General features: G+C 34.2%; 4 protein-coding genes across 6 annotated transcripts; 3 read left to right on the top strand and 1 right to left on the bottom strand.

Annotated features, from left to right (window-relative positions):
• The first annotated feature begins 111 nt into the window (after positions 1-111).
• LOC111481482 (transcription factor GTE8-like) lies at positions 112-3,912 on the top strand. 3 transcript variants are annotated; one of them, XM_023126915.1, is made up of 9 exons: positions 112-445; positions 800-1,932; positions 2,048-2,118; positions 2,244-2,316; positions 2,770-2,847; positions 2,943-3,058; positions 3,175-3,241; positions 3,340-3,470; positions 3,556-3,912. In XM_023126915.1, exons 2-9 carry the CDS (start codon positions 897-899, stop codon positions 3,823-3,825), a joined length of 1,842 nt encoding a protein of 613 aa, XP_022982683.1. In that variant the 5' UTR covers positions 112-445; positions 800-896; the 3' UTR covers positions 3,826-3,912. The 3 variants fall into 3 exon arrangements, with proteins under 3 accessions (XP_022982683.1, XP_022982684.1, XP_022982682.1); XM_023126916.1 differs by having other exon boundaries at positions 768-1,932; XM_023126914.1 differs by having other exon boundaries at positions 722-1,932.
• Positions 3,913-4,869: 957 nt separating this feature from the next.
• On the top strand, positions 4,870-6,200 carry LOC111481492 (TLC domain-containing protein At5g14285-like). Its single transcript, XM_023126939.1, has 2 exons — positions 4,870-5,818; positions 5,897-6,200. Exons 1-2 carry the CDS (start codon positions 5,085-5,087, stop codon positions 5,961-5,963), a joined length of 801 nt encoding a protein of 266 aa, XP_022982707.1. The 5' UTR covers positions 4,870-5,084; the 3' UTR covers positions 5,964-6,200.
• Positions 6,201-6,357: 157 nt separating this feature from the next.
• On the bottom strand, positions 6,358-10,528 carry LOC111481489 (lysine histidine transporter 1-like). The gene is made up of 8 exons (XM_023126935.1): positions 10,314-10,528; positions 8,306-8,463; positions 7,841-8,224; positions 7,361-7,754; positions 7,129-7,234; positions 6,958-7,049; positions 6,765-6,833; positions 6,358-6,662 (listed from the first exon to the last, which is right to left on the bottom strand). The coding sequence occupies exons 1-8, from the start codon at positions 10,362-10,364 to the stop codon at positions 6,564-6,566; spliced, it is 1,353 nt and encodes a 450-aa protein (XP_022982703.1). The 5' UTR covers positions 10,365-10,528; the 3' UTR covers positions 6,358-6,563.
• Positions 10,529-17,226: 6,698 nt separating this feature from the next.
• Positions 17,227-23,414, top strand: LOC111481949 (AUGMIN subunit 6-like). The gene is made up of 13 exons (XM_023127567.1): positions 17,227-17,579; positions 17,684-17,740; positions 17,872-17,966; positions 18,217-18,367; positions 18,704-18,829; positions 18,948-19,104; positions 20,305-20,365; positions 20,449-20,728; positions 21,133-21,258; positions 21,655-21,816; positions 21,899-22,148; positions 22,245-22,700; positions 22,790-23,414. The coding sequence occupies exons 1-13, from the start codon at positions 17,364-17,366 to the stop codon at positions 22,828-22,830; spliced, it is 2,178 nt and encodes a 725-aa protein (XP_022983335.1). The 5' UTR covers positions 17,227-17,363; the 3' UTR covers positions 22,831-23,414.
• Positions 23,415-24,402: the final 988 nt, after the last annotated feature.

The following is a 24,402-nucleotide window of genomic DNA, read 5'->3' as shown; positions in this document are numbered from 1 at the left end:
CCTTCCCAACAGTAATCAACATCCAACGGTCACGATCACCCAATTCACCTGGCGGCTTCAATCTTAGCCGTCCAATTCCCTAGATACCGTGTGGAAATCGTGGGCTTTGCGTCTTAGCATAGTAGACTAGAGAGCGAGTGCTCTCTCTCTCTCTAGGTCTTCGACGCGGTTTTCTCTTCTTTTCTTTTCTTCTCTTCGATCTTCGATTGTCGTTGTTTTGCTGCAAGTTTTCAGGGATTCGAGGTTTGGACGTTCTGTTTACACTCTCTGCTCGTGTTTGAAGTTCGATTTGAAGTTGTTGGATTCAGTGGTGGTTTCTGATCTACGCTTCTGAATTGGGGTTTTCTCGGTTCTTCAGTTGTTGGGGGGTTGTTCTTGCGATTCAGACAGTGTGAGAGGTTTTGTTGTGTGGAGCTATTGGACTAGGAAGCTTGTGAGGCTACTGGTAAATCATCTAGGGTTCTTTTTTTGAATTGGCCGTTTGTATATGGTCAAATCTTGGAGGGGTTTTGTTGTACTTGGTTAATTTGTAAAGACAAGAGTATTGGCTTTGGATCTACTTGCTTTCTCTTGGCGTAATTTATTTGTACTATTGACTTATAATAGTTTTAAAATTGTGTTTTTCTGGCTTGATTTTCTTTTATGATTTTTCTTATGTTAATATTGTCTTTTGTGGTTTTAATCGTGAGTTAATGAACGAAAGTGTTGATATTGAGTTCAGCTGAGTGGGAAGGAATTTTCGATCTTGGTGTTTTCACTTTCTTCAGGGTTTAGCCTGAATGGTTTGGCGTGTTTGCAGTGGAGGTGCATGATCACGCTCGTGTTCAGTTAGTCTGCATTCTTGAAGAACCAGAATTGCTCCAAGGCTCTACCGAAGCAGCTCGTGGTTCATATAAATGGATATAAGGACGGAAAAGAATATTAGATACCCGGAAAGATACTATGGTAGTAGTTCCTTTTGCACTGCTGGTGAATCAGAGGGCTCTGGAAGCTCGGGAAGAATTGATCCTGAGATTGCTGTTTCGGAAGTTTCTAGCACGCCGATGAGAAGATGTATGAGTTTTAATTCTGATAGGCATGAAGGGTTGCGAGTCCGAACCCAAGTTCTTCCCTTGACAAGCCTGTTGCAATCCGAGAGGAAGGACTTGGTTTACAGGTTGAGAAATGAACTGGAACAGATTCAGACCCTCAGAAAGAAAGTAGAATTGCTTAGAACAAATAGTTTTACAGTCTCATCTTCGAGTGATATTCTTAGTTGTAGCAATGTACACGATGGGCCATCAGCTGAACACATTAAAAATACCTCAAATTTGTCTTCTGGGCAACGAAAGAAATCTAATGTTCCAAGCCATAAGAAAGGGCAAGGATGCAGTCGGGTTGCTTCGGGTAAAGTTGGGTCTACCGTGCAAGCATCTGTTTCCAACACCACAACCGCTACTTCAGCGATTTTGATGAAACAGTGTGAACAACTTTTGAAAAGAGTAATGTCACACCAGTATGGCTGGGTATTTAACACTCCTGTTGATGTGGTGAAGCTAAATCTCCCTGATTATTTCACAATTATCAAGCACCCAATGGATTTGGGAACTGTGAAAACTAAGTTATCTTCTGGAGCATACTCAAGTCCACTGGATTTTCTTGCTGATGTGAGGCTCACTTTCAACAATGCAATGACATACAACCCTCCTGGCAATGATGTGCACATCATGGCTGATGTTCTTAACTCATTTTTTGATATGAGATGGAAAGCTATTGAGAAAAAACTTCCAAAAATGGATGGTCATGCATTGCCAACTAAATCTAGACCTCGAGAAGATATTGAGACTGTTAAGAACGTACCTCCAAAAAAGATGAAAGTTGCTTCTAGGCCCCACGAAATTACACCCATACCCGCCAAGCGTGTAATGACAGACGAAGAAAAGCTAATAATAGGTATCGAAGCTAAAAGATCCATATGGTACTCGTGTTGATAAATGAGTGGAATATCATCATTAATGTGCAACCTTTTTGTTGTGACCTATTCATTGACAATCTCGTTTATTATCAGCAGATTCAGACTCTTCTAGTTCTGAAAATGAATCCGAGCGTGATAAAGCTCCAATTCATGTGCACGAGCAGGTATTTTATTGATTATTGTTTTAGCCTCAAATGGATGGCTTCTAGAAAATTTGCATTCGGGCTTTTGCTTGTATTGTTAAATGGATGTCAGAGGTGGTTGATTTTTCTCTTTGGACTATCGACAGGTTCCAGAAACAATTGGCTCCACAGGTCTAGTAATTGAAACGGCAACCTCGGGCGGACCATTTGAAAGGAATCGTGGGTGTTCTTATCCTTCCTTCATCTTTCCTCATAAAGAAATTGGATTATGCGATACCCATCTTTATCTTCATGAATTGAATAACTCTTTGCTGGCTGAGCAAATATTAAATGTGTTCATGCTGTGTTTTTGTACTAGATATATTTTAGCATCGTGTTTGGTTCATGCCTTTTTAAGTTCTGATTGAATCCCCTCCTGACAAATTTGTACTTGACCTTTCTCTTGTTTGGATTATTCAACAAATTTGTGTTCTTTAAACGTTATCCGGTAAAAAGAAGCATGCCGGTATTAGCGTGCCTCTATTGATTCATGTTGTGTGTGTTTTATAATTTAAATCTTAATCCTTGTCTCTATTGATTCATGTTCTTGATACCATTCTTCTGAAATTTTGTTTTATATTGTTATTGAAGCATTTGCTTTGCAACTTATGCTATTTAAATGACTTCTCTCAGAATCTGAAGGTGGCTATGAACAACTTGAGCAGACTTCCGGCAAGCCCAGTTCTACCGAGTCAGACTGCAATCAGGATGGTGAGTAGAAGTGTGGCATGCCTATCATACTCCAAGAGACGAGAATGACCCCTGTTTTGAGTACGTTCCTGTTAATTCTTTTATCAACATTACAGGTAACTACGCTGCATCTGAGAAGCCGGTCTCCCCCGAGCGGCTTTTTCGGGCTGCTCTGCTTAAAAACCGATTTGTTGACACAATTTTAAGAGCTAAAGAAAAGACGATGGCACAGGTTGGTTCAAAACATGGCCTACTTGTTTAACATCTTACTACTTTTTATGGATTTTGCAATGAGAGATTGCGAGTTTTGATCTGGATGGTGTGCGTTTTGATCTGGTCCGAGATCAGGGCGACAATGGCGATCCTGAGAAGTTGAGACAGGAGAGGGAGGAGCTGGAGCAGGAGCAAAGGAAAGGTAGTTAGTTGAACAGACTCGTCAATTTGATTGTGACTTTGTTCCAGTGGTTGCGATCAGTGTGTGTTATATTAACACTCTTTGTACGTGAAACTTAGAAAAAGCACGACTACTAGCAGAAGCAAAGGCTGCACGCGATGCACAAAGACAAGCCGAAGCCGAAGCTGCAGCTGAAGCTAAACGAAAGAGGGAACTCGATAGAGAAGCAGCACGACAGGCATTGCTCCAGGTAAGTTACACAATCAATCCAAGTTCAGATCAGTAGTCACCCGAAACTCCATAGTTTTTACTCGTTTACTCGAATATAATACCAGATTGAGAAAACCGTCACAATAGACGAGAACTCCCAATTCCTGGAAGACTTGGAGATGCTTAGAACCACTCATACCGAACCCCTGCCGAGCTCGGTGGATGAGACAATCCCCGATCACTCGCAAGACGGTCTGGGCAGTTTCAAATTTGTAGGGAGCAATCCATTAGAACAACTCGGGTTATTCATTAAAGCAGACGAAGAGGACGAGGAAAACGAGCCAAATTATATCTCGAACTCTATAAAAGATGTAGAAGAAGGTGAAATTGATTAGAGGATAAAATAGTGTGATGTTGAATTCAATGGTAGAATTGAATAATCAATCCCTTTTGACTGAAGACAGTAACTGGTGTGTGACTCCTAGTCCTGATCCTTGGTTATATTTATTTAGACGAAAGTAGGATCGAAGATAGGGGAGGATGTTCATATGACCAGATATCCCGACCAACCAATCCATATTATCCAATCCAAATCATAAAAGGTTATATTGGGGCTGACCGGTGGGTTCGGGATTCTGATTTTCTGGGGGGTCGTGATTGATAATAGTTTAGTTTGCGAAGGTGTTCCCCTTTTTTCATTAAGTCTCAAAAAACTAATTAATTAATTCAAATAGTTTCTCCTCTTGAATTTAGGGTTTTTAGTAAAGTATTTAGTTATGAAAATTAAAAAACTAAATAAATATTAAATCCAAATTTTATTAATCAAAAATACATTTTTTTGTAATATTTATTTATCTACCCTCGTGCTTTGTGAGATAGTATTATTTTCTCGAGCATATAGCTTGATTAGTGAAATGACATTTTAGACCCTAAACCCTAACAAAGTGGACTTATAGGTCGGTTGGGAACTAAGTAAAATAATTTTCCTTTTTTATTTTCCTAATATAATTTCCTTTTTTTTTAATAATTATCTTTATTATTTTGGGAAATAAAGTTTACTTTATTTATCACTAAATCCATCTTTTTTCTTTCTTTTTCTTTTCTTTTCTTTCTTTTTTTTATTCTTTTTTTGCCTTATCCAAGTCTCAAAGTATTAGAGATTTTTTTTTTTTTAAGGGTCAAAATTTAGTCTTTATATTTTCCATAAATCTCAAATTTAGTCTTTATTGTTATTTTTTTAAAAAATAATTAATATGTATTAGCATTTTGTTTATACAATTTTTAAATATATAATTGTATGAAATAAAATTTAATATTATTTAATCAATTTTAATAAAAATTAAATTTGGATGACTAAATTTAAAATTTATTAAAAATATGAAGATTTTTTTTTTTTCTTTTTTACATAAATCATAAATACGGAAAACTTTTCAGTGGCTGTCTATTTGATTCTCCCAAAAAAGGGGGCAAAAATGTTTGGATCTTCGTGTTTATTTATTGTTGGGTTTCAATCTCTCCGATCCAAATTCCCATCTCGCTTTTTCGATTTTGATTTTCCCCAAAAGCCGATCCCTTCCCTCCCTCCCTTTTCAATTTTCCCGATCACCGGATTGCTTCCGCCTCCGATCCCGATCACCGGCCGGAACGGGTTTCAATGGAAACCCATCTCAACCCTCTGCCTTTCTTCTTCTCGATCTTCTTTACGATCTATATCATTGCTTATTTCCTATTGTTTCGTAATTGGAGCCCTAAGATCCGGCCGGAAGCTGCGAGTTGCGCGATCTCCTTCGCTCATGGCACCCCCGCCGTGATCTTAGCCTCCAAAGCTATTCTCGCCGACGCCGCTCGCGGTTTTGCCTCATCCAATACCGATTTTCAAAACTCTGTCCTCGATTACAGCATCGCCTACTTTCTCATGGATCTGTTGCACTATCTCATCTTCTTCCCTGCAGATTTGCTCTTCATTGCGCATCATTTGGTCACTCTCTTTGTCTTCGTCACTTGCCGTTACCTCGTCTCTTATGGCGCTTATGCGATTCTTGTCCTTCTCATTCTCGCTGAGGTCACTAGCTTTTGCCAGAACGCTTGGACGCTCGCTAGAGCCAGAAGAGCTGATGTTGAGTTCGCTGATAGAATTTACAATCTTCTATCTCCTCCATTTTATATGCTATATTCGATCGTCAGGGGATTTGTTGGGCCTTACTTCCTTTACAAAATGGGTGAGTTCTTCTTCAATGGAGGAGCTGAGACTGTGATTCCTAAATGGGTTTGGATGTCTTGGATTTTTGTTGTTGCTGCTGCCATTTCTGTGAGTATTTTGTGGATTACAAATCTCTGGATTGAATTATACAGAGAAAGAAGCAGCAAATTAGAGAAGAAGAAGGCAAGGTAGGAGAAAGCAATTTGGCTTTCTTCACTTTCTTCTTTTTCCTTACATTAGTTAGATTTTCTTATGATTAACAACAGGGAAAATGATATCAAAATTGGTGTTTCTTTCAACCCACGTCTGAAGAACAGGGGGAGGAGGAGGTAGGAACCAATTGAGTTCTATTTGTTTCTGTTAGATTCATTGATCATTCACACAACAAAAAAGGGTGTCAAATTCAGAGAAGTTTTGTGGTTTTTGTTTAATCCCTCATTTGGATATATGATCTTTGTTCTTCTTCAATGACTTATTATTGTTCTTTCCATGTAGCTTACACACACACATATATATATATATATACACACGCTGTGAATTCCTGTGTTACTTCAGTATGATATGATTCAGACACATTTTGTTTAATGATTTGTGAATTCTGATTGCCCTTTTGAGCTATAGAAATAGGCAAGAAATGGCCAAAAAAGTGACAAAATGGAGTGTTCTGTGGACTGTAGAGGGTTCTCATGCCTGTCTGTTACTTTGTGTCTGATAAACAAGAAGGAAATGAATGCAAGTAAATAGAAGCAAAGCTTTTATATTGCGATTGTGTATGAAGAGTAAAAGAATTGCCAGTGTAAATCCCTCGCCAAGACAGTTTGAACGCTAAGATTCTCTCTAATCTTCAGCTAAAAGTGACACTTTTATCACTCTACAAACATACTTCTAGACATTATTATCATCTGCTTCATTCTGTATCAATTGATGGGTAATTTATGAGTAGAAATGGTAGTTCTTGGCTTGAAGTATGATATTTCTTAGTCCTCCAATGGGTGATATTACTGTAAGAAGCACTCCGAGGACGATGCATATCTGAAACCGAACATGAACGAAGAATGTTAGCTTCACTTGAATTTGAAACGATTTATGTAGAGAATCTGATCAAATGAAAGCAGTGTCTAAGAAGAACTTTACCCAGTTAGTCCACCAAGATAAGCCAAACTTTTTGGGTTTGTATATGACAAGCCATATGACACAGGGAAGCTGAGAAGGCAAAATGAAATGAGAAGGATCAGCAGGCAAGTATTGAACTTCAAGAAAAATTCTTTAGGTGGTCTTGTTTTTCATGATCTTGGACTGAGATATTGAGTTAGAAGCTGTAGCTTACAAAAAATGTTGTAGGGGCAAAGGCGAATCCTCCAAAGAATCCAAGTAGCCCACCAAAGAAAGGGAAGGTAATTCCTATGAACATTGTAAGTCCTGCAAGGATAAAATGATTAGAAGTAGCTCTATTCAAATTGAGCGAGTTATAAGTTGAATGAGTACATTGGTTGCTTACCGACATAAACGTTACGAGCAACAAATCGAAGCATAAAACTAGGCTTGAAATGTAGTTTCTTCACCAATAAAGTTTCTATCATGTCGAACACTGGCATTGCGTATATCTGCAGTCATATGAACAATTATGTTTCGTATGATTCGTCGTACAACTAGCCCTACAACTAGCACTTTGATCCGTTCTTACAGATTGTAGAAGATACTAAGATTTTGACATCGTTTGAGAAGTTTACCTGGTAACTTCCTATAACATGGATGACAACAAACATGTTAGCCATGGCAATAAGCCATGCAGGTTTCTCTAGTGATAGCAGAATGTTGTCTTTGACAGTATTTCCAAACGTCCAGTATCCGACCAAAGCAACAGGGAAGTAGCACAGAGCGACGATTATATATGCAACGACGACTCCTTTCCACATGGCTTTTTTCGAGGGCTTCTCCGGTGTAGACGGGATTGTTGCTTGGATTTCCAGCACGACGTTGTGGCCTGCATATGCAAAAGCCACATCTCCAAGAGCATTCAAAAAGTTAAAAACTGTCCCTGATGTAGTGGTAGCTTTGTATCCATACTGCACATCTGGTTGAACACCCTTAGCAACAGAAGTTGTCCAAGCAATCGTTGAATATCTGCAAATCAATCAACAATTCAAGGTCAGTTTCTGCTATATATCTTGTATAGCTTTCACATATAGCAAGCAGTGAGCATATCATACGTCAAGGACATAACAGCTGCAGCCAATGAGACGCCAGAGATGGAGTTGAAGTTGGGGAGGTGGGAGATTACGAAATGAATCGAGGCGAAGATCATGATAAAGTAAGTTAATCTGATATTCTTGCAGCTCGGGCACACGATGTCGTGGAACTTTTTCAGTGAATGCCCGCCGGTGACCATATAAACTATGTTGGTACCAACTTCAACAATCAATTGCTGAGGCACCACTATGTAAAGGCCTAATTTCTCACCAAATGCATGTTGACCGAGCTCATGGTACCTATCAAATCTCTTCCCGGGAACCATTTCATGCATCTCCACCATTTGCCATAATGTGTATAAAGTGACGATCCATGACAATACCAACACAGCCACACCAGGACCCCTGCAGGTTCAAATTGGTTAGATCGATGTCGATCAGAGTTCAACTTGATATGAACTTGTTTTCCAAAACCGAACTCATTACCATCCAAGGTTTGACATGGCATATGGAAGACTAAGGACACCAGCACCAACCATGGCGGTGACATTGTGGAAGGTAGAATACCACCATTTTGCATTCCTTGACGAAGTAATTGGAAGCCACTCATCTATTTTCTTTTGTTCCTTCGTCTTTTCGACTCCCTATCAATCAACAAAAAAGGGAAAAACATCTCAATGGCAGGCATAAATAACAGCAAGCAATCAAAAAGTAATATTATTATAATCTTAGGGGATCGAGTTTAACTAAAGTAATGATTAAACCATGATATGGGTTACTTTTTTATCTCCATGTACTATTGAAGTGGATATCAAAAAGGTTCTTTTGAGTGTTTTATGATCCAAATTTGACAAGCATATCGTGTGAGATTCTATATTGGTTGGATAGAGGAACGAAACATCTCTTATAAATGTGTGGAAACCTCTCTAGCATACGTTTTTAAAATGGTGAGGTTGATGACTATACGTAACGTGCTAAAGAAGACAATATAGCAGTGGACTTTCTTGACAGTTGTTACATATCGCTTGAGAATTGGACCGACAGCGATTTATCCAAGTCTTTAAGGTCAATATTGTTAACTCATCCCTTTATTGCAATTCAAATATGTGAACAAAATGGCCACAACGTGACACCATCCATCAAAGTCGAAGTTCACAAGTGGCCAGTTTTCTCACACCTAGACAGAGTATTAAAGAAGAGAGCAAAAAGAAAATCTAGATTTCATACAATTTGGCTGTTGGTCTAATCTCTCTCTTAAAAATGAAGTAGAAACCAGAGCTGTTGCTGTTCCCAACAGGACAAAAGAAAGTGGGGGCACAACTTCATGTTTCTGAATGATTTTTATGTGTGGAAAGAACCTCGACTTTAAGCCATTCAAAACGGATTTAAGGTGATTTTGAACCCTAACAAAGCTCCCATCGCTAGCAGATATTGTTTTCTTTAGACTCTCTCTCGAGCTTCCGCTCAAAGTCTTTAAAACGCGTCTATTAGGGAGAAGTTTCCACACCCTTATAAGAAATGTATCATGGGATCTCACAATCCAACCCTCTTGAGGCCTAATGTCCTTGTGACACACTGCTCGGTATCTGGCTTTGATACCATTCGTAACAGGTCAAGCTCATCCGTTAACAGATATTGTCCTCTTTGGGCTTTCACTTTCGAGCTTCTCTCCAAGGTTTTTAAAACGCATCTATTAAGAGATTTCCACACCCTTATCAAAAATATTTCATTCCCCTCTCCAAACATGTGAGATTTCATCATCTACCTCCTTAGGCCTAACATCCTCGTTAGCATTGTAATAGCCCAAGCTTACCACTAATAGATATTGTTGTCTTTGGACTTTCAAACTTTTCCTCAAAGTCTTTAAAACATGTTTGTTAGGGAAAAGTTTCAATAACCTTTATAAAAAAAAATATTTCATTATACTCTCTCAACGAAGGTGTGATATTCTTCCAACAAACAAAAGTAAGCTTAAACACTTTCTAGGAAGAATTCCCATGAATTTTTTTTCCTTTTTGTTACAAATTACAAACCATTTTCACACTAAAATAATCTCCTAACATGGAACCCAACCTACTTTGTTCAAGTTGTGCAATAGAACATGAACAAAACCAAGAAAATGATCACGTTTCCAGAACCCAACAACGAAATGCACAAAAAAAAAAAAAAAAACAAATGAATACGCAAACACGAACCTAACTCAATCGATTAAAACACCGTAACTATCTTAAGAAGTTCAAACTTCGAATCCATAAAAATCGATCAGAGTAATGTTAAAAAATGGAATTCAAATGGAAGAAGAACAGATCGTTCATAAATGGATTACAGAATCATGAACTTCGCGCATATAACAAACTATCAAATCAACGATTTAGATTCAGTAGAACAAATTCCTAACTACGAAATTTACCCAAACTAAAACAGAACAAAATCCACAACGAGTTTCGATTCGATCTGATCATCAATTGAAAAATAAAGAGAAAGAGAAACAAACATCGTCGTTGCCGTCAGCATTCCATGTTCTTGGCGGACCTTCAGTTCCCATCAATGGCGAAAACCTAAAAAACTGAACAAGAGATCGCAACGAAGAAGAAGAAGAAATGAACAAAAATCACAGAAGCTCTGATTTCTCCATGAAATCGAAATGGGGACGCCGTATTTAAAGAAGAGGAGGGACTAAAGGGCTGCAAGTTTCAAAGTGAAGGATCGTATCATCCATTGATTTTGATTTAGATTTTTTTTTGAATTTTCTACGATTGGCCATTATTTAATTTGAAGTAACACAGAATTTTCGTTCACACCAATTTTTTAAGTCAATTGCTCCCGAAAATTTTCATGCTGTTTTTAAAACTCATATAATTATATTTTTATTGGAATTCTTTCTTGTTTGAAAATTATAATTACAGCTCATGTAATTAATTCCATTAAAAGTCTACAATATATCTATAATTTTTTTATTATAATATAATTGAGTCAAAAATATTTGAAATTTTTTATTAAAATATAATTAAGTTCACGACATATTTCTAATTTTTTTATTAAAATATAACTGAGCCTACAAAATATCTGTAATCCACAATATTTATTAATTTTTTATTATAATATAACCTACATGTATTAGAATATAACTGACTACAACAAAATATTCGTAACTTTTTTTTAAATGAGTGAGCAAGATATCTCTAATTTTTTTTATGAGACTACAAGATATCTGTAACTTTTTTATTAAAATAAGTGAGCAAGATATCTCTAATTTTCTAATTTTTTTATTATAATATAACTGAGTCGACAAGATATCTATAATTTTTTTATTAGAATATAACTGAGTCGATAAGATATCTGTAATTTTTTTATTAGAATATAACTGAGTCGACAAGATATCTGTAACTTTTTTTATTAGAATATAACGACAAGATATCTATAGTTTTTTTTATTGAATATAACTACAAGATTTCTGTAATTTTTTTATTATAATATAACTGAGTCGACAAGATATCTGTAATTTTTTTTATTAGAATATAACTACAAGATATCTATAATTTTTTTTATTGAATATAACTACAAGATATCTGTAATTTTTTATTAAAATATACTGAGTCGACATGATATCTATAATTTTTTTATTAGAATATAACTCAGTCAACATAATATCTGTAATTTTTTTATTATAATATAACTGAGTGTATCTGTAATTCTTTTATTTCGATTAAATCGTTTCAATAATTAACATTATTTTTTTGTATTTAAAATAATTATTTAGTATATTATATTAATAATTTAGGAGAATTTTTAATGATTCAAGAAATTTTATCTAGAATTGAATTTGAAATAGAAAAAACTTATCTGTTAATTTTTTTAAAAAAAAATTACTTATAATATAATTATAAGTACATATCTTTATTATAATTTTATAATTATTTATTTTCTAAAAAATTTTTACTTATAATATAATTATATGTTCCGATCTTTATTATAATTTTATAATTATTTATTTTCTAACTTCTTTTTAAAATAAATTTTTAAAAATTTTAAATATAATTTTTCAAAATTTCAAAATTTATATTAAAAATTTTAAATGTTGATGGAAAATTTGAAAATAAATAAATAGATATTTTATTACTTTAATTGAATTTATTGATCTTAAAAAATATATATATTTATTGTTCTTTAAATTATTTTTAAAAAAATTTGAAATGGGAGAGGACAATGAAAATAAATTCTTGGTCCCACCCGGTCTGACAGCTCTCTGTCCTCTTCCCCACTCCCATTTATTTTGAAATATTAACATATAATTATTAATTTATAATAAGATAAATACAACGTTAACATATAATTATTAATTTATAATAATACAAATACAACTTAACATATAATTATTAATTTATAATAAGATAAATACAGCTTTAATTTATTTTAAAAATTATTTTCAAGTTACCAAAATATACCAAATAGTCTGGAAATTAGGTTTGACAAAAAAAAATTTAAAAAAATTCAAATAGGTAAAAATAAATGTGTTACAAATTTTATTTAATTCATTTAAGATAGAAGTAATATTACAAATTTTATAAATATTTCATTCTAATATAGAAATTTTACACCATATTAATTAATTAATTGCAGTAAAAATCTTCTAGATCAACTCTAAATTGGATTTGGATTGGATTGGATTGATCTATTGTAATAGAACGAAACATTTAGTGTAAAGATGTGGAACGGGTCAAAACCGACAATATATGCTAGCGGTGGGCTTGAGTTGTTATCGGTTGTTTTTTTTAATTATTAAAAAAATCATATTTTGTAGACGAGTTTGATTAGGGTTGGTTGAGTTGGTAATTCGACAACCCAATCCTCTATTTTCAGGTTTGATTTGAGTTGGGTTGTCGTGTGGTGCGAGATCTCAAATCGATTGGAGAGGATTTTAAAGTTACAACTCGTCAATAACATGTATTACAACCATTAATTATTTTTTAACTTTTTTAAAAGGTTGAGTTGGATTAAGTTGTAACCTTATCTTCAAGTTGATTGGTTTGACCTGATCCAAAAAAAGTCAAACCCTCAAATAAAACTAAATTTTTATTTTTTCAAAAAATTAAACCGAACCCAAATCTAACTCAAACAATGTTTGGATTATATATTCTAATTTGGTCACGATATGAATACCTTTATTTCTCATTTTAAAACTAAATATTTAAATTTAAATGGATTCATTTCGAAAATGGTAGGGGTTTAATTATATTGCCAACGAATGATGAGAGTTGTAGAATTATTTTAATATTTTTTAGAAGGGAAATTATCAATTCATTACGTAACAGTCGTATAAATCAAAATTGGATGACACCATCAAAATTAAATAGATGAGTCAATTATAATATGTAATGGGAATTTTTAAATTCTTTCAACCTTAATACAAAAATATATAATTATCCTAAATAATTTTATATTATGACACGTAAATTTAATCAAATTTTCAATATTGATATTTTTATTGGCTGAATTATATTTAAACTTTATTATAAAACGTGTTACTTTTGATGAAATATATATATATATCTATATATATATATATATATATATATATATATATATATATATATATATATATATATTTATTTATTTATTTATTTATTATTTTTTATCGATGAAAAAGTTATTTTTAAGGATTAAATATCCACCCTTAACAAATGTATATATTACCAATTTATTTATTTAGTCTATATATAGGTGGGTCTATTTTTTTCACTTGTTTTAAAAATCTTATTCTTTGATAAGACAAAATGTGAACGGTTATTGGATTGATGAGAAAGAAAGAGAATTCTTGGTTCACCACCTTAACAATCGAGAGTAATTGACTTACGAGACTTAGTGGATATTCATCTTTTTTAACTTTTTCTCAATTTTGAACTTTACTTGTAAATTTTCATGCTCGAGATTAATCTGGATTCAACACTTTATGGCTTCGATTGTTTCTACTACATGGTCACGTCATCTACTCCTTGCTTCTAAAGTGGAAACTGTCCCCATAATCAACACGAGTTTGACTTTATTACATGATTACCAAGAAAATTCTTAGGAAAGCCAATTAACATAAAATTATTCAAAGCAAATCACATCTATTTTTAATTTTTTAGAAATTTTATTTTTTAAATCATTCTTAATTTACATTATAAAAAGAGGACCAATAAAAAGTTTAATGTATTATAAAATTTATTATTTTATTTATTATTTAGAAAATTTTGTTTTCTTCAAATAACATGTCCAAGTGATGATGACACATACGTTAATAAAGAAATAATTCTATTTTTTTATTTTTATTTTTTAAATATTGAATGACCCAACTATAATTACTTAAAAGATGATGGACCACATGGTATGTTTAGTATTATTTAAGTACGAGCTAAATTACGAGTTCCTAAGAAAATTTCTCTATATATGTTTTTAAATTTTATGAAATTTCACAAAGATATTAATTTTTAATTTTTTTTATTTTGTATTTTAGGTTCATACATGATTTTAATAATTTATTTCTTTCAATAGGTTGTTTCACATGTTTCTTTAATAATGAATTGGATTTAATTTGACTTGTTTTTCCGTAACCGAATTGAATTCTTTGACTCTTTTGGTTACAATGTGACTTTGAATTCGTTGACTTTGAATTCTTTTTTGGATGTTCTATGGATAACCTTTTTAATTTCTTAAAATAAATTTTTAATTTCTTGAAATAAATTAATTTCTTAAAATAAATTTATATTTTAATAGCCATGGGGATTGTATCTTTTAGGATAAATTACTCAAAAATATTTAATATTTTAGAAATAAATTAGTGTTAGACAAAAAAAAAAAAAAAAAAACAGTGTTTCTTAATTTAATATTCATTTTTTAGAAATTGCCATTTTCCCATCTAGCATTTAATTTGTTTGAAAAGGCTCGTATCATTGAAACAAAAGAAATTACTTTAATTCGTCAAACTTGTTTTTGTTTCTTTCTACTAACTACTTATGCGATCGATAGATTCTTTTTTAGTTGTCTAAAAAAATAGACGAATTCCAAAAGTACCCTTAATTAATTTTGGAACACGTCAAGTTGACTTGTCATTATCAACTATTTGATTGAGAATGCAACGTTTAGAAGCATCAGCCACACCTAACTAAGTGCTAAAAATGTAATTCTCACCTTTTTAGAAATGTGGAATATAAAATCATCTAGTAGGACATAAAATGTAATTCTAACCTGTGGAATATAAAATCATTTAGTGGGACATAAAAAGTTCCGTACGGCATTCAAAATTTTGATCTCCAAGTTCATTATTTTCTACCTCAAGTTCACTATTTTCAATATCGGTCTCTCAACTTATTTGGTAATTCATGCTTGTATTGATATACTAATAGACATATTCGAAGTCACGTCAAGTGTCAGGTGATGATCACGATATGTTCATCAATTACAAATACTTTATACCAAATACAAAAAAGTTGAAAGCTCAAACCTAAAATAGAATAAATTTGTACGATTAAGATCATATATAGAGTTTAAACCAACCTTCTTGTTCTCATTCAACTAAAGATGCGCAGTAAAGCAGAAGTTATTGTGTACTTTTGACAATAAGATGATTGCTTACACATCTTAAATGGCTTGCCTCTGTTCTAAGCTTTTGCTTGTTCTTTCTTCCATCATGATTTCAGAAGATTGACTTCGACTTGTCAACTCTCTTCCTTTGTTTTTTTTTTTTTTTTTTCTGCACAAGGATAAAGATAATAACAAGATTAATCAATTCTATTCCACTTGTGGTGTTTGAATATGCTTGTAGAAACTAACAGAAAGTAGACATCAAAATGGACTTTGAAGACAGCAGTGATGAAACAGGGAGAAAAATGTGAAAGCAAGAAAGATCACGGATGAGACTTGCTAGTCATTGATGTCGATCACTCATTCCATTTAGTCTACATTTACTCTTAAAAATTTCACAACGTGATTTATTTTATTCATTTTCAATGTGTCCTGAAAAGGAAGATTTGCACTTCTCGAATCCGAAAAGCATCCAAATCATAGTTATTCCAACCTCGATCAGAGATTCTGAATGAGTTCGCATCGAATTTCATTCCACTTACATAGAGAGTACGAGAACCTTAGACAATCAAATTCCACAAAACAAAATGCGGTTCAGTGCATGCTTGAAGAAGAAGAAGAATACGCGACATTCCAGAATCAGAATAATGCGAATCTATGGAAAGAGGACGTTCAATCTAAACATTACATACAGTGAACCATAGAGAAATGGCGAAAAAAATGAACAAGATGACGTCAACGAAGATGACGATATCTGGATTACTCGACGGAGAAGAAATCAAAGCAGCATAGTTGTTGAGATGGAGACTGGAGAATCGAAGCTTCCATTGTTGGGTACTGGTGGAAGAGAAAAAGAGATGCGTCTGAGCCCTGAGGGACAGCAAATGGGTTAGGGTTTGAGGGCAAACCAAAACGGTGATTACGGGTTTCAAATTGGGCTTGGGCTTTTAAATTGGATTATATGGCCCAAATAATGGCCCATTTTGAAAAAACAAACAAAAACATTTAGACAAAATTTGAGATAATACAGACTACATTTAAACGACGGCGTTTTGCCACAGTGTCAAGAAGACAACTTGGGCGCACGTTAGTATTGCCTCTCTCATAATTTCAAAAAGAAATTGACATTCAAAGGCTCGTTTATTTCCCGGGTCCACACACACTTTCTTTAATCACAAAACCACCCACCAACTTTCTCCAATTCACATAACCGCCCCAAACTTTTTCAAATTCGGGCAACTTTCACAATTATAGATATCATCAAGCCCCTACCTTGTCAGGGCTATATCTTTGTAATTATTAATATTTTTTTAAGAGATTAAACAATAAATTTAAAAGTTTTAAAATTTTAATTTTATATTTAATAAATTATTATTGAAAAACTATAATTCTTTTCGTGCTCGATTAAATGTTCAAAAATTCATTTAAGTTTTTTAAAAAATTAATTAGATACTCTTCGATAATTATTTAATTTTTTATTCATAATTTTAAAAATTAAGTTTAGGAATTTATTTATTGTGGTTTAGATTTATAAATATTTTCGTAGTTTTGAAAATTATAAAATTCATTTTTTAAATATTTATTTTTGTGTAAATTTGTTTAATTTGAAATTATTAAATAGGGTAAAAAGAAACGATATTAGATATAAATTTAAAAATTTTAGAAATTTATTAAATGCTTTAAATTTATTGAACAGAAAATTAATTTGTTATTTAATTAAAGTATAGGGACTAAAATAGCAAATTAGGAAAGATAAAAGGACCAAAATGCAATTTAAGATTCAAATAATATTTATCTGTTTTTTAAAAAAAACAAAAAAAAAAACAAAGAAAGACCTTTCGAAATCGTGCAGATGCAAAAGTGGAGAGAGAGCAGAGACGAAACCTAAGAGAAAGGAAGCAAGAAATCTAGAGAGAGAAAGAGGAACAGAGGAGAGAGAGAGAGAGAGAGAGAGAGAGAGGGGGGTTGGTTTCAGTTGGTGATGACGATGGACAGAGAGAAGGAGAGGGAGATTGAGCTCGAGAGTTCAATGTACACTAACTGTTTGCTTTTGGGCCTCGATCCGGCGGTTATCGGCGTCGGAGCTTCCAACGGCATCCCACGAGTTGGCCTTTTCCGTCACTCCAATCCAAAACTCGGCGAACAGCTCCTCTACTTCATTCTATCTTCCCTCCGAGGACCGCTTCAATCCGCCAAAGTAACATTTCGTTTCATCTCTCTGTTTAATTTCGTTTCTACTGTTGTGTTCCGTTTCCGATTTCGCCCGATCTGCTGTTTTTGTTTGTTTTTGGATCTTGGTAGGATTTCGATAAGGTTTGGCCTATCTTTGATTCCGCGCAATCGAGGGACTTCCGTAAGGTATAATTTTCGATCTCGTTGTTTTTTTTTTCTCGTGCTCGTCAATTCTGGTATAAAGGTAATTCGAATTTCGATTTTAACTTTACTTTTCGGATTAATTTAGGTTACTAGTTGGTGAAATATTTTTTTAGGTCGTGCAAGGGATCATCAGTGAGCTTGAATCTCAAGGTGCATTACCCAGGAGTAATTCGAGGGTTTCTTCTCTAGCCACGTGCTGTGGACCGAGGTCAGTTGATGATGCTACTCATTGTCGTATATCGTTTAGAATTTCCAGCTCTGCTGAATAGTTTCTCATCAGTTCTGGGGGTATAGAGTCAATTGTGGAACGATTTTGCTACTCAAACACTGCTTATAGCTTTAGTAGACATGTTGGAGAAATGATTCTAAAATTTGTCTCATGCTTTCAACCCAGTTTGGGATAACATTCATGTGAACAAATAAATAGAGATTCACTCGAGTTGGATAATTGTGTGCAGGTTTGTTGAACTGTTGTGGCAACTTTCCCTGCATGCATTGCGGGAGGTTCACAGACGCACGTTTGCCGCTGATGTTGCATCTAACCCACTTCCTGCACCATTGACAGATGTAGCGTTTTCACACGCTGCTACATTACTTCCTGTGACGAAGGTAGTTGTTAGTTAGAGTCATCAGATAACTGTTTCATTCCCCAGTTTAATTAATAACCAAATAATGAACTACAACTCTGCATTCTTCCATGTACGATGGTTGACGAATTATTTGTCATGTATATATAAGTTGTCACTTAAGAAGTGGCATTTTAGTAACATTATGAAACAGTGTGTTTACTTGCCTGTAGCTCAATGAAACAGTGAGTTGAACCCATCATCTCACCGGAAATAACTTTTCCTGTCTGTCTTTCTGTCCTTGGTCTTTCCCTTTTGTTGATTCCTAATTATTTCATTGTTACTTTCAACCATTTATTGATCTCTTTGTCCCAAGTAGGCTAGAATTGCACTTGAAAGAAGAAAGTTTCTGAAGAATGCTGAAACAGCTGTGCAACGTCAAGCCATGTGGTCTAATTTGGCTCATGAAATGACCGCCGAGTTTCGTGGCCTCTGTGCTGAAGAGGTGTTCATATTTTCCTAAGAAACTTATAGCTATCCTTATTAAGATACTTTTGGCTTTCATGACTGTTGCCTCATCATTCTTCTTTCTTTCCCCTTTGTCTGGGAATCATGGATGCCAGGCCTATCTGCAGCAAGAGCTAGAAAAACTACATGATCTGAGGAACAAAGTAAAATTGGAAGGGGAGCTATGGGATGACCTTGTATCAAGTTCAAGTCAAAACTCACATCTAGTTTCAAAGGCAACTCGTTTGTGGGAATCTATATTGGCACGCAAAAGTTAGTATAAAGTTTTCATGCTTGCACGACAAATTTGGTCTTTGAACTCTTGAGCTACGTTGCAGTTTTTTTTTTTCAATCAGATTATATAACTTATGTTTAGTTTTTTAATATAATTTAATTGAATTAGATCACTACTTCACATTGAAGGAATAAGGGCTCCATGGATAAATGTTCCAGTAGTTAATATCTTTATAGGTCTTTTATCTTTAAAAAGCTTAGGATAGGTCTTAAACTTTCAATGTTTTGTTTAATAGGTATCTAAACTTAAAAGACGGTCCAATATCTATCCAAAATTTCAATTTTGTATGCCGTAGGTCCTTGATTTATTACACTTTTTAAAGTTCAAGATCCTATTAAACACATTGATTTATATTGACATATTTGATACTTTTTGAAGTTTAGGGACTTATTACACATAATTCTCGAAGCATGGAGACCAAACTTGCAATTTAACTATCTTTTTTCTCTTCTCATTGAAAAATCATTTTTTTTTTTTTATCTTACAGATACTGGTATGATGTCATGTGGCTCACAATTTAAACAATTGACATGCTTTATCGTTTTCAAACTACTTCCATTTTCATTTGCTATGAGCAAAACAGTCTGTTATGTTCTTCTATAGAGTACGCCTACTGAAGAATACATGTATCTCAGATTGCAATTCAGAGAATAATAGATGTTTTTCAATGTTATTATCATTGAAAAATATTTTTCTTTTTAATGGTTTAACATGTTATTCATGATTAGTTATGAGACCATATAAATGGAAATGAGAATAATATCTCATTTTTAGGTCTTCACAGCTCCTGTGATTGGCTATCGCGGCTGCCATTGAATCTTGACTTGTCAGTCTACTTCTTTGAGTAATTGTACTTAGGAGAACATCTTTGTTCCTTTTGTGTGAGAAGCTGCAAATTTATGATAGATCACTTGGTTGTTATTACTATTATCGTTATTATTATTTTGCATGAATCCTTTTGCCTGGAAATCCTTTGCTTGGAAATCCTTTATCGTATCATTTCCCCTTTCCAGTAGATGGAAAAAACAACCTTTTTGGTGAAGATCAAATATCTGAACTTTATTAATTTAGCTCGTAGATTATTACTTTTGTTGTTGAATTTTATTTGACAATCACTATCGAAGTCAGGTTGCTCAATTTTCTTTCTCTAACTCAATATATATCTCGATGGTGTACAGGTCAACATGAAGTTCTTGCTTCAGGTCCTATAGAGGACTTAATTGCCCACCGGGAGCATAGGTACACTATTGTGTATTACTTGTTAGGGTATAAAGATTCGATACCATATGCCAAGCTAACTTTTGTATTATATTGACCTTTAGGTATCGCATTTCTGGATCATCTCTACGTGCAGCCATGGATCAGAGCTCTCAGGTTCCTTACGCAGACGTCCTGGCCAGTCAGTCAAGTGATTTAGATTCAGTGTTTGTGGATGACAAAGATCAGAATGACAGCTCAAATGCCAGTTCACAAATAAGTGATGATTCAGTATCATGGATGGATGATAGGAGTGGAAGAGTCCATCCCACAGTTGACGTTGCCGAAATCATTAGGCGTTGGACTCATGCTTTACAGCGTATTCATAAACAGTCACTCCATCTGGTATGCTTTATTAGTTCTTTAAAAAAATTTGGAAGCATTTGAATGATTAGTTTAACTTTACGAAATCGGAACCTTTGGGAGTGGATTACATGTCTATGAGTCTTAGTTCTCTCACCAGTCTCCTCATTTCATTTCTATGAGTTCATTTGATTGGTTTAGCAAATGTTTTTCTTGCAACATGCTGCATTATTTTGAACGTGTTGCTCCATGTCACAGTAGAATACGAAGGATCTTCCCTGTATGCATGATATAGGAAACTTATATTTTTATATTTCACTTCTTGGGAGATTTAACCTTTTCTCCTGTTTGGTTATTTTCTGGACCAATTTTAGGCTATAGCTCAAATGTATTTATATATTTCCCTGATTGGGAGATTTAAAAGTATTTCATGAGCTGATTTGTAGGCAAAAGCAAATGATGGAGAAGGTCCTGAAATTCTACGCGGTGCACATGATGGCGGCACAAGTGGCCATGCTGAGTCTTTGACAGCAACTCTTGCTGAACATCAACAACACCTGGCAAGCTTGCAGGTTTTCATCAAATACCCTATTGTAATTGTGATCAAACAACATTTGTGTCTTTTGAAAGTACCGTTTTTTTTTTCATGATGGGTGCAATGATGGCTTAATATGGGCTTAGTTCCAAATTGTTGTATTCTTCAAAATAATAGATGTCAAATGAGTGTTTTGGTAAATTTCAGTATTCAAGTGAAAATTTCAGCATTCAGGATTCTAAGGCTGGTTATGTATGGTCCTTAAAATTCTGGTACTAGAATTTGTGTGTACGGGAATCTTTTTTTCTTGTTGGTTTCTGTATTCTACATGTAATCCTGGCTTTAAAACTTTGCCTGTTTGTAGGGGGGCTATACCAAGGTCTGTTCATGTGGGATGTTTTCTTATCTTTGACGTCAATGTTTGTACGTGCAGGTGCTCATCAACCAATTGAAGGAAGTTGCTCCTGGAATACAAAAATCCATATCAGAGTGTACCGAAAAAGTGAACAATATATCATTAAATCTACCTCCAGCGACCAAACATCCTGTTCGATCTATGTCACCTATGCAAGCACAGACTAGTGGACGGACATCGGTAATTGTTAAGATGCTTTTTATGAATCCGGAGTTATTCAATCTGCTGAACAATGTTTTCTCTGTTTTTCTGAATTATTCAGGTTAGTAGTAGTGATGAGGTTTCCGAGGTGACTTCAAAAATGTCTTCTGTTCAACTGGACAAGATGTCTGCCAGTCCAACTCTAAAGCTCCCTCAATTGTTTAGTTTGACGCCAAACTCTTCTGGAAAAACGGGAAATATGCAAAAGCGACATAATTTGGCATCTCAAACCAGCCAAATAGAAAGTTCATATGAAAACAAATCTCCTGACCAGCCTTCTTCAAATGATCATATAAATAACCTACGACAAGGTTTGGCTGAATACATCTCATTTTAACTTCAACGATAGGTTAAACTTATTCAGCTCATCTTGATCATCTATGTTCTATCTACATTTTCTTCAACAGATACAGAGACTTCTTATGTCCAGAATTTAAAGAGATCAGTCAGAGAAGCTGCTCTTTTGATGAAATACAGAAATTCAGAAGCATCACGAGAATGTTCTTCTGATGGTAGTGCAGAGCACTTTTTTGTTCCTCTATCAGGAACTGGATTTTCTCATTTAGGCCCAGATAGCAAACAAGCTTCCACGAGGAGTGGAAGGTTGTCTGTTCCTGAGAGTCCTGCTTGTGACTTCGATAATGGAATCGATTTCAATGAATTTACTGGTGCATTGAATGATCTGGATTCTCTTAATGATTTTGACGAATTAAATGGATTTCTTTCCTCTGCTCGTTCAAATTTTGTAACTTCTGATGGTCGAAAGTTATTTTTCGACAACGATGAAGCTCAGGATCAAGTATTCTCACCACCTTTGCTGTTGGACTCATCACTTTTTGCAGATTCTTATGAAGATCTACTTGGTAAGTTATCTAGGTCAGAGCATCCCAGTTTTGAATTGAATACGTGTTTTCTTAAAAAAAATGTTGATGCCATTCTGATTCCTTTTCAGCTCCGCTGTCTGAAACTGAAACTGCAATGATGGACCATTAAGTTGAAATTTCAGCAGCTTTTCATTCTTCAGTTTGAGATTTTTCACATCTCAACGCTCGTTCCACGCAGTGCATACATCAGTTTACCTTGTCGTCCCAGCTTCACACAGTGGATGGATATTCTTGTTAATTTTGTGGTAGCCATGTGCCAACTGAGTACTATGCTATTAATGGATCACACAGATCTCCGAGGCTAGCAAAGAATTCAAATATTTTTGGCTGGCTACGATCGGGACAGTCATTCAGATTGCTATGGTATTTAGTCCTTTTTCTTGATTGGTTTTCTGTGATGGGTTTTCAACAGCTTCCAATCCCATTGACCTCAGTCTAAAGTGAGCTTAGGCGAGTTCTTCAAAGTGGTAAGCCATTCAAACATTGGGCTAAAATACTAAATTTGGATCGAAGCTCGGGATCGGTAGCCTTTTGTATCTATTGTTTGATTTAAACATTAGCACTAATTGACAAGCTCATTTATATATTTGCTGATTTGTATTTTATTACCTAAATTGGTAGCGTTGTTAATGTACCTCAGAACGATCTGTACATGCCCCTACAGAATTGTGTTCCTGATTTGTTCATCTTTCAGCTGGCTTGTTCCTTCACGTGCATCTTTTTTGGCCTGATCCAGATTCGAGCCGAACTTGGAACTCGTCTCACGGGTAAGCCCTATAGACCCAAAAACATAGCTCCCATCAAATTTTCATATCACATCATGTGCATTTAGGATTTGTAGTTTACTATGTTAATATGATGATTGCTGAGCTGACCAGTGAAATAGACAGATTCCTTAGCATTTTGTATGTCTTACGATTGTTGAGCTGACTTTACGATATAAGAAGTTGCATGCGTAGAAAAGTAGAAGCAGCCATTTATGAAAAGATGGCATTAGGAAGTTGACAGAATTAAGGAAAGCATATATGCGTTAAGTTGAATTGAAAAATTCAAAGTAATGTGTAAACAACGTTTGAGAGCTTTTCTTTCTTTCTTTATTTATTCCAATTAGAGATGTCATCTTTTCATAAATGTTCGTTTATACTTACCCCTAGAGGAGCGGAAAACCCGTTTAAAGGATATATGTGGGAGGGAGTGAGGAGAAATTTTTACCCATTAGCTAAATGTGGATGGGGTTAGGAATATTCTCCTTACTCCGCCCAAATCCCTATCGTGCCTCACTTTGTGTGTATTTATTTATTTCTCTTTCTTTAACGGAGTAAATAAATACTCTTTTTTTAAGTGTGCGACAACTATGTTGCAGTATTGAAATTTTAGCTTTTAGAAAATTACATTATATTTTTGCTTGTGAACGAAAAATTCCTGGTGAGGGACTTGATCTTTATGAAAGTAAATAGGAGATTTTGCAAGAATAAAGATTAAAATAGGAGATACATCTCTAATTCCTTTATTAATGTGAATATTTTCACATTAAAAATTGAATTTATTTTGAAACTGAATACCTAACCCACAGCTTGAAAATCTTGTTTGACACATGCAGTAATTTTTCTTTTAATTACTTGTAGGCGTGGAAGTTTTTTTTTTTTTTTTTTTTTTTTTTTTTTTTTTTTTTTTTTTTTTT

The sequence above is a fragment of the Cucurbita maxima genome, unplaced genomic scaffold (assembly GCF_002738345.1).
Source record: "Cucurbita maxima cultivar Rimu unplaced genomic scaffold, Cmax_1.0 Cma_Scf00007, whole genome shotgun sequence".
Lineage (NCBI taxonomy): Eukaryota > Viridiplantae > Streptophyta > Magnoliopsida > Cucurbitales > Cucurbitaceae > Cucurbita > Cucurbita maxima.
This window is presented reverse-complemented; position numbering and strand designations above follow the sequence as displayed.

Coding starts and splice junctions, on each gene's coding strand:
- LOC111481492 (XM_023126939.1), top strand. CDS start 5,085: ATGGAAACCCATCTCAACCCTCTGCCTTTCTTCTTCTCGATCTTCTTT. Junction 5,819..5,896: donor TTAGAGAAGAAGAAGGCAAG/GTAGGAGAAAGC, acceptor GATTAACAACAG/GGAAAATGATATCAAAATTG.
- LOC111481489 (XM_023126935.1), bottom strand. CDS start 10,364: ATGGGAACTGAAGGTCCGCCAAGAACATGGAATGCTGACGGCAACGAC. Junction 7,235..7,360: donor ATGTTATAGGAAGTTACCAG/GTAAACTTCTCA, acceptor ATATGACTGCAG/ATATACGCAATGCCAGTGTT. Junction 6,834..6,957: donor TTGCCCCTACAACATTTTTT/GTAAGCTACAGC, acceptor TTGCCTTCTCAG/CTTCCCTGTGTCATATGGCT.
- LOC111481949 (XM_023127567.1), top strand. CDS start 17,364: ATGACGATGGACAGAGAGAAGGAGAGGGAGATTGAGCTCGAGAGTTCA. Junction 18,368..18,703: donor CATTACTTCCTGTGACGAAG/GTAGTTGTTAGT, acceptor TGTCCCAAGTAG/GCTAGAATTGCACTTGAAAG. Junction 22,701..22,789: donor TTCTTATGAAGATCTACTTG/GTAAGTTATCTA, acceptor ATTCCTTTTCAG/CTCCGCTGTCTGAAACTGAA.
- LOC111481482 (XM_023126915.1), top strand. CDS start 897: ATGGATATAAGGACGGAAAAGAATATTAGATACCCGGAAAGATACTAT. Junction 1,933..2,047: donor CGAAGAAAAGCTAATAATAG/GTATCGAAGCTA, acceptor GTTTATTATCAG/CAGATTCAGACTCTTCTAGT. Junction 3,059..3,174: donor AAGAAAAGACGATGGCACAG/GTTGGTTCAAAA, acceptor GTCCGAGATCAG/GGCGACAATGGCGATCCTGA.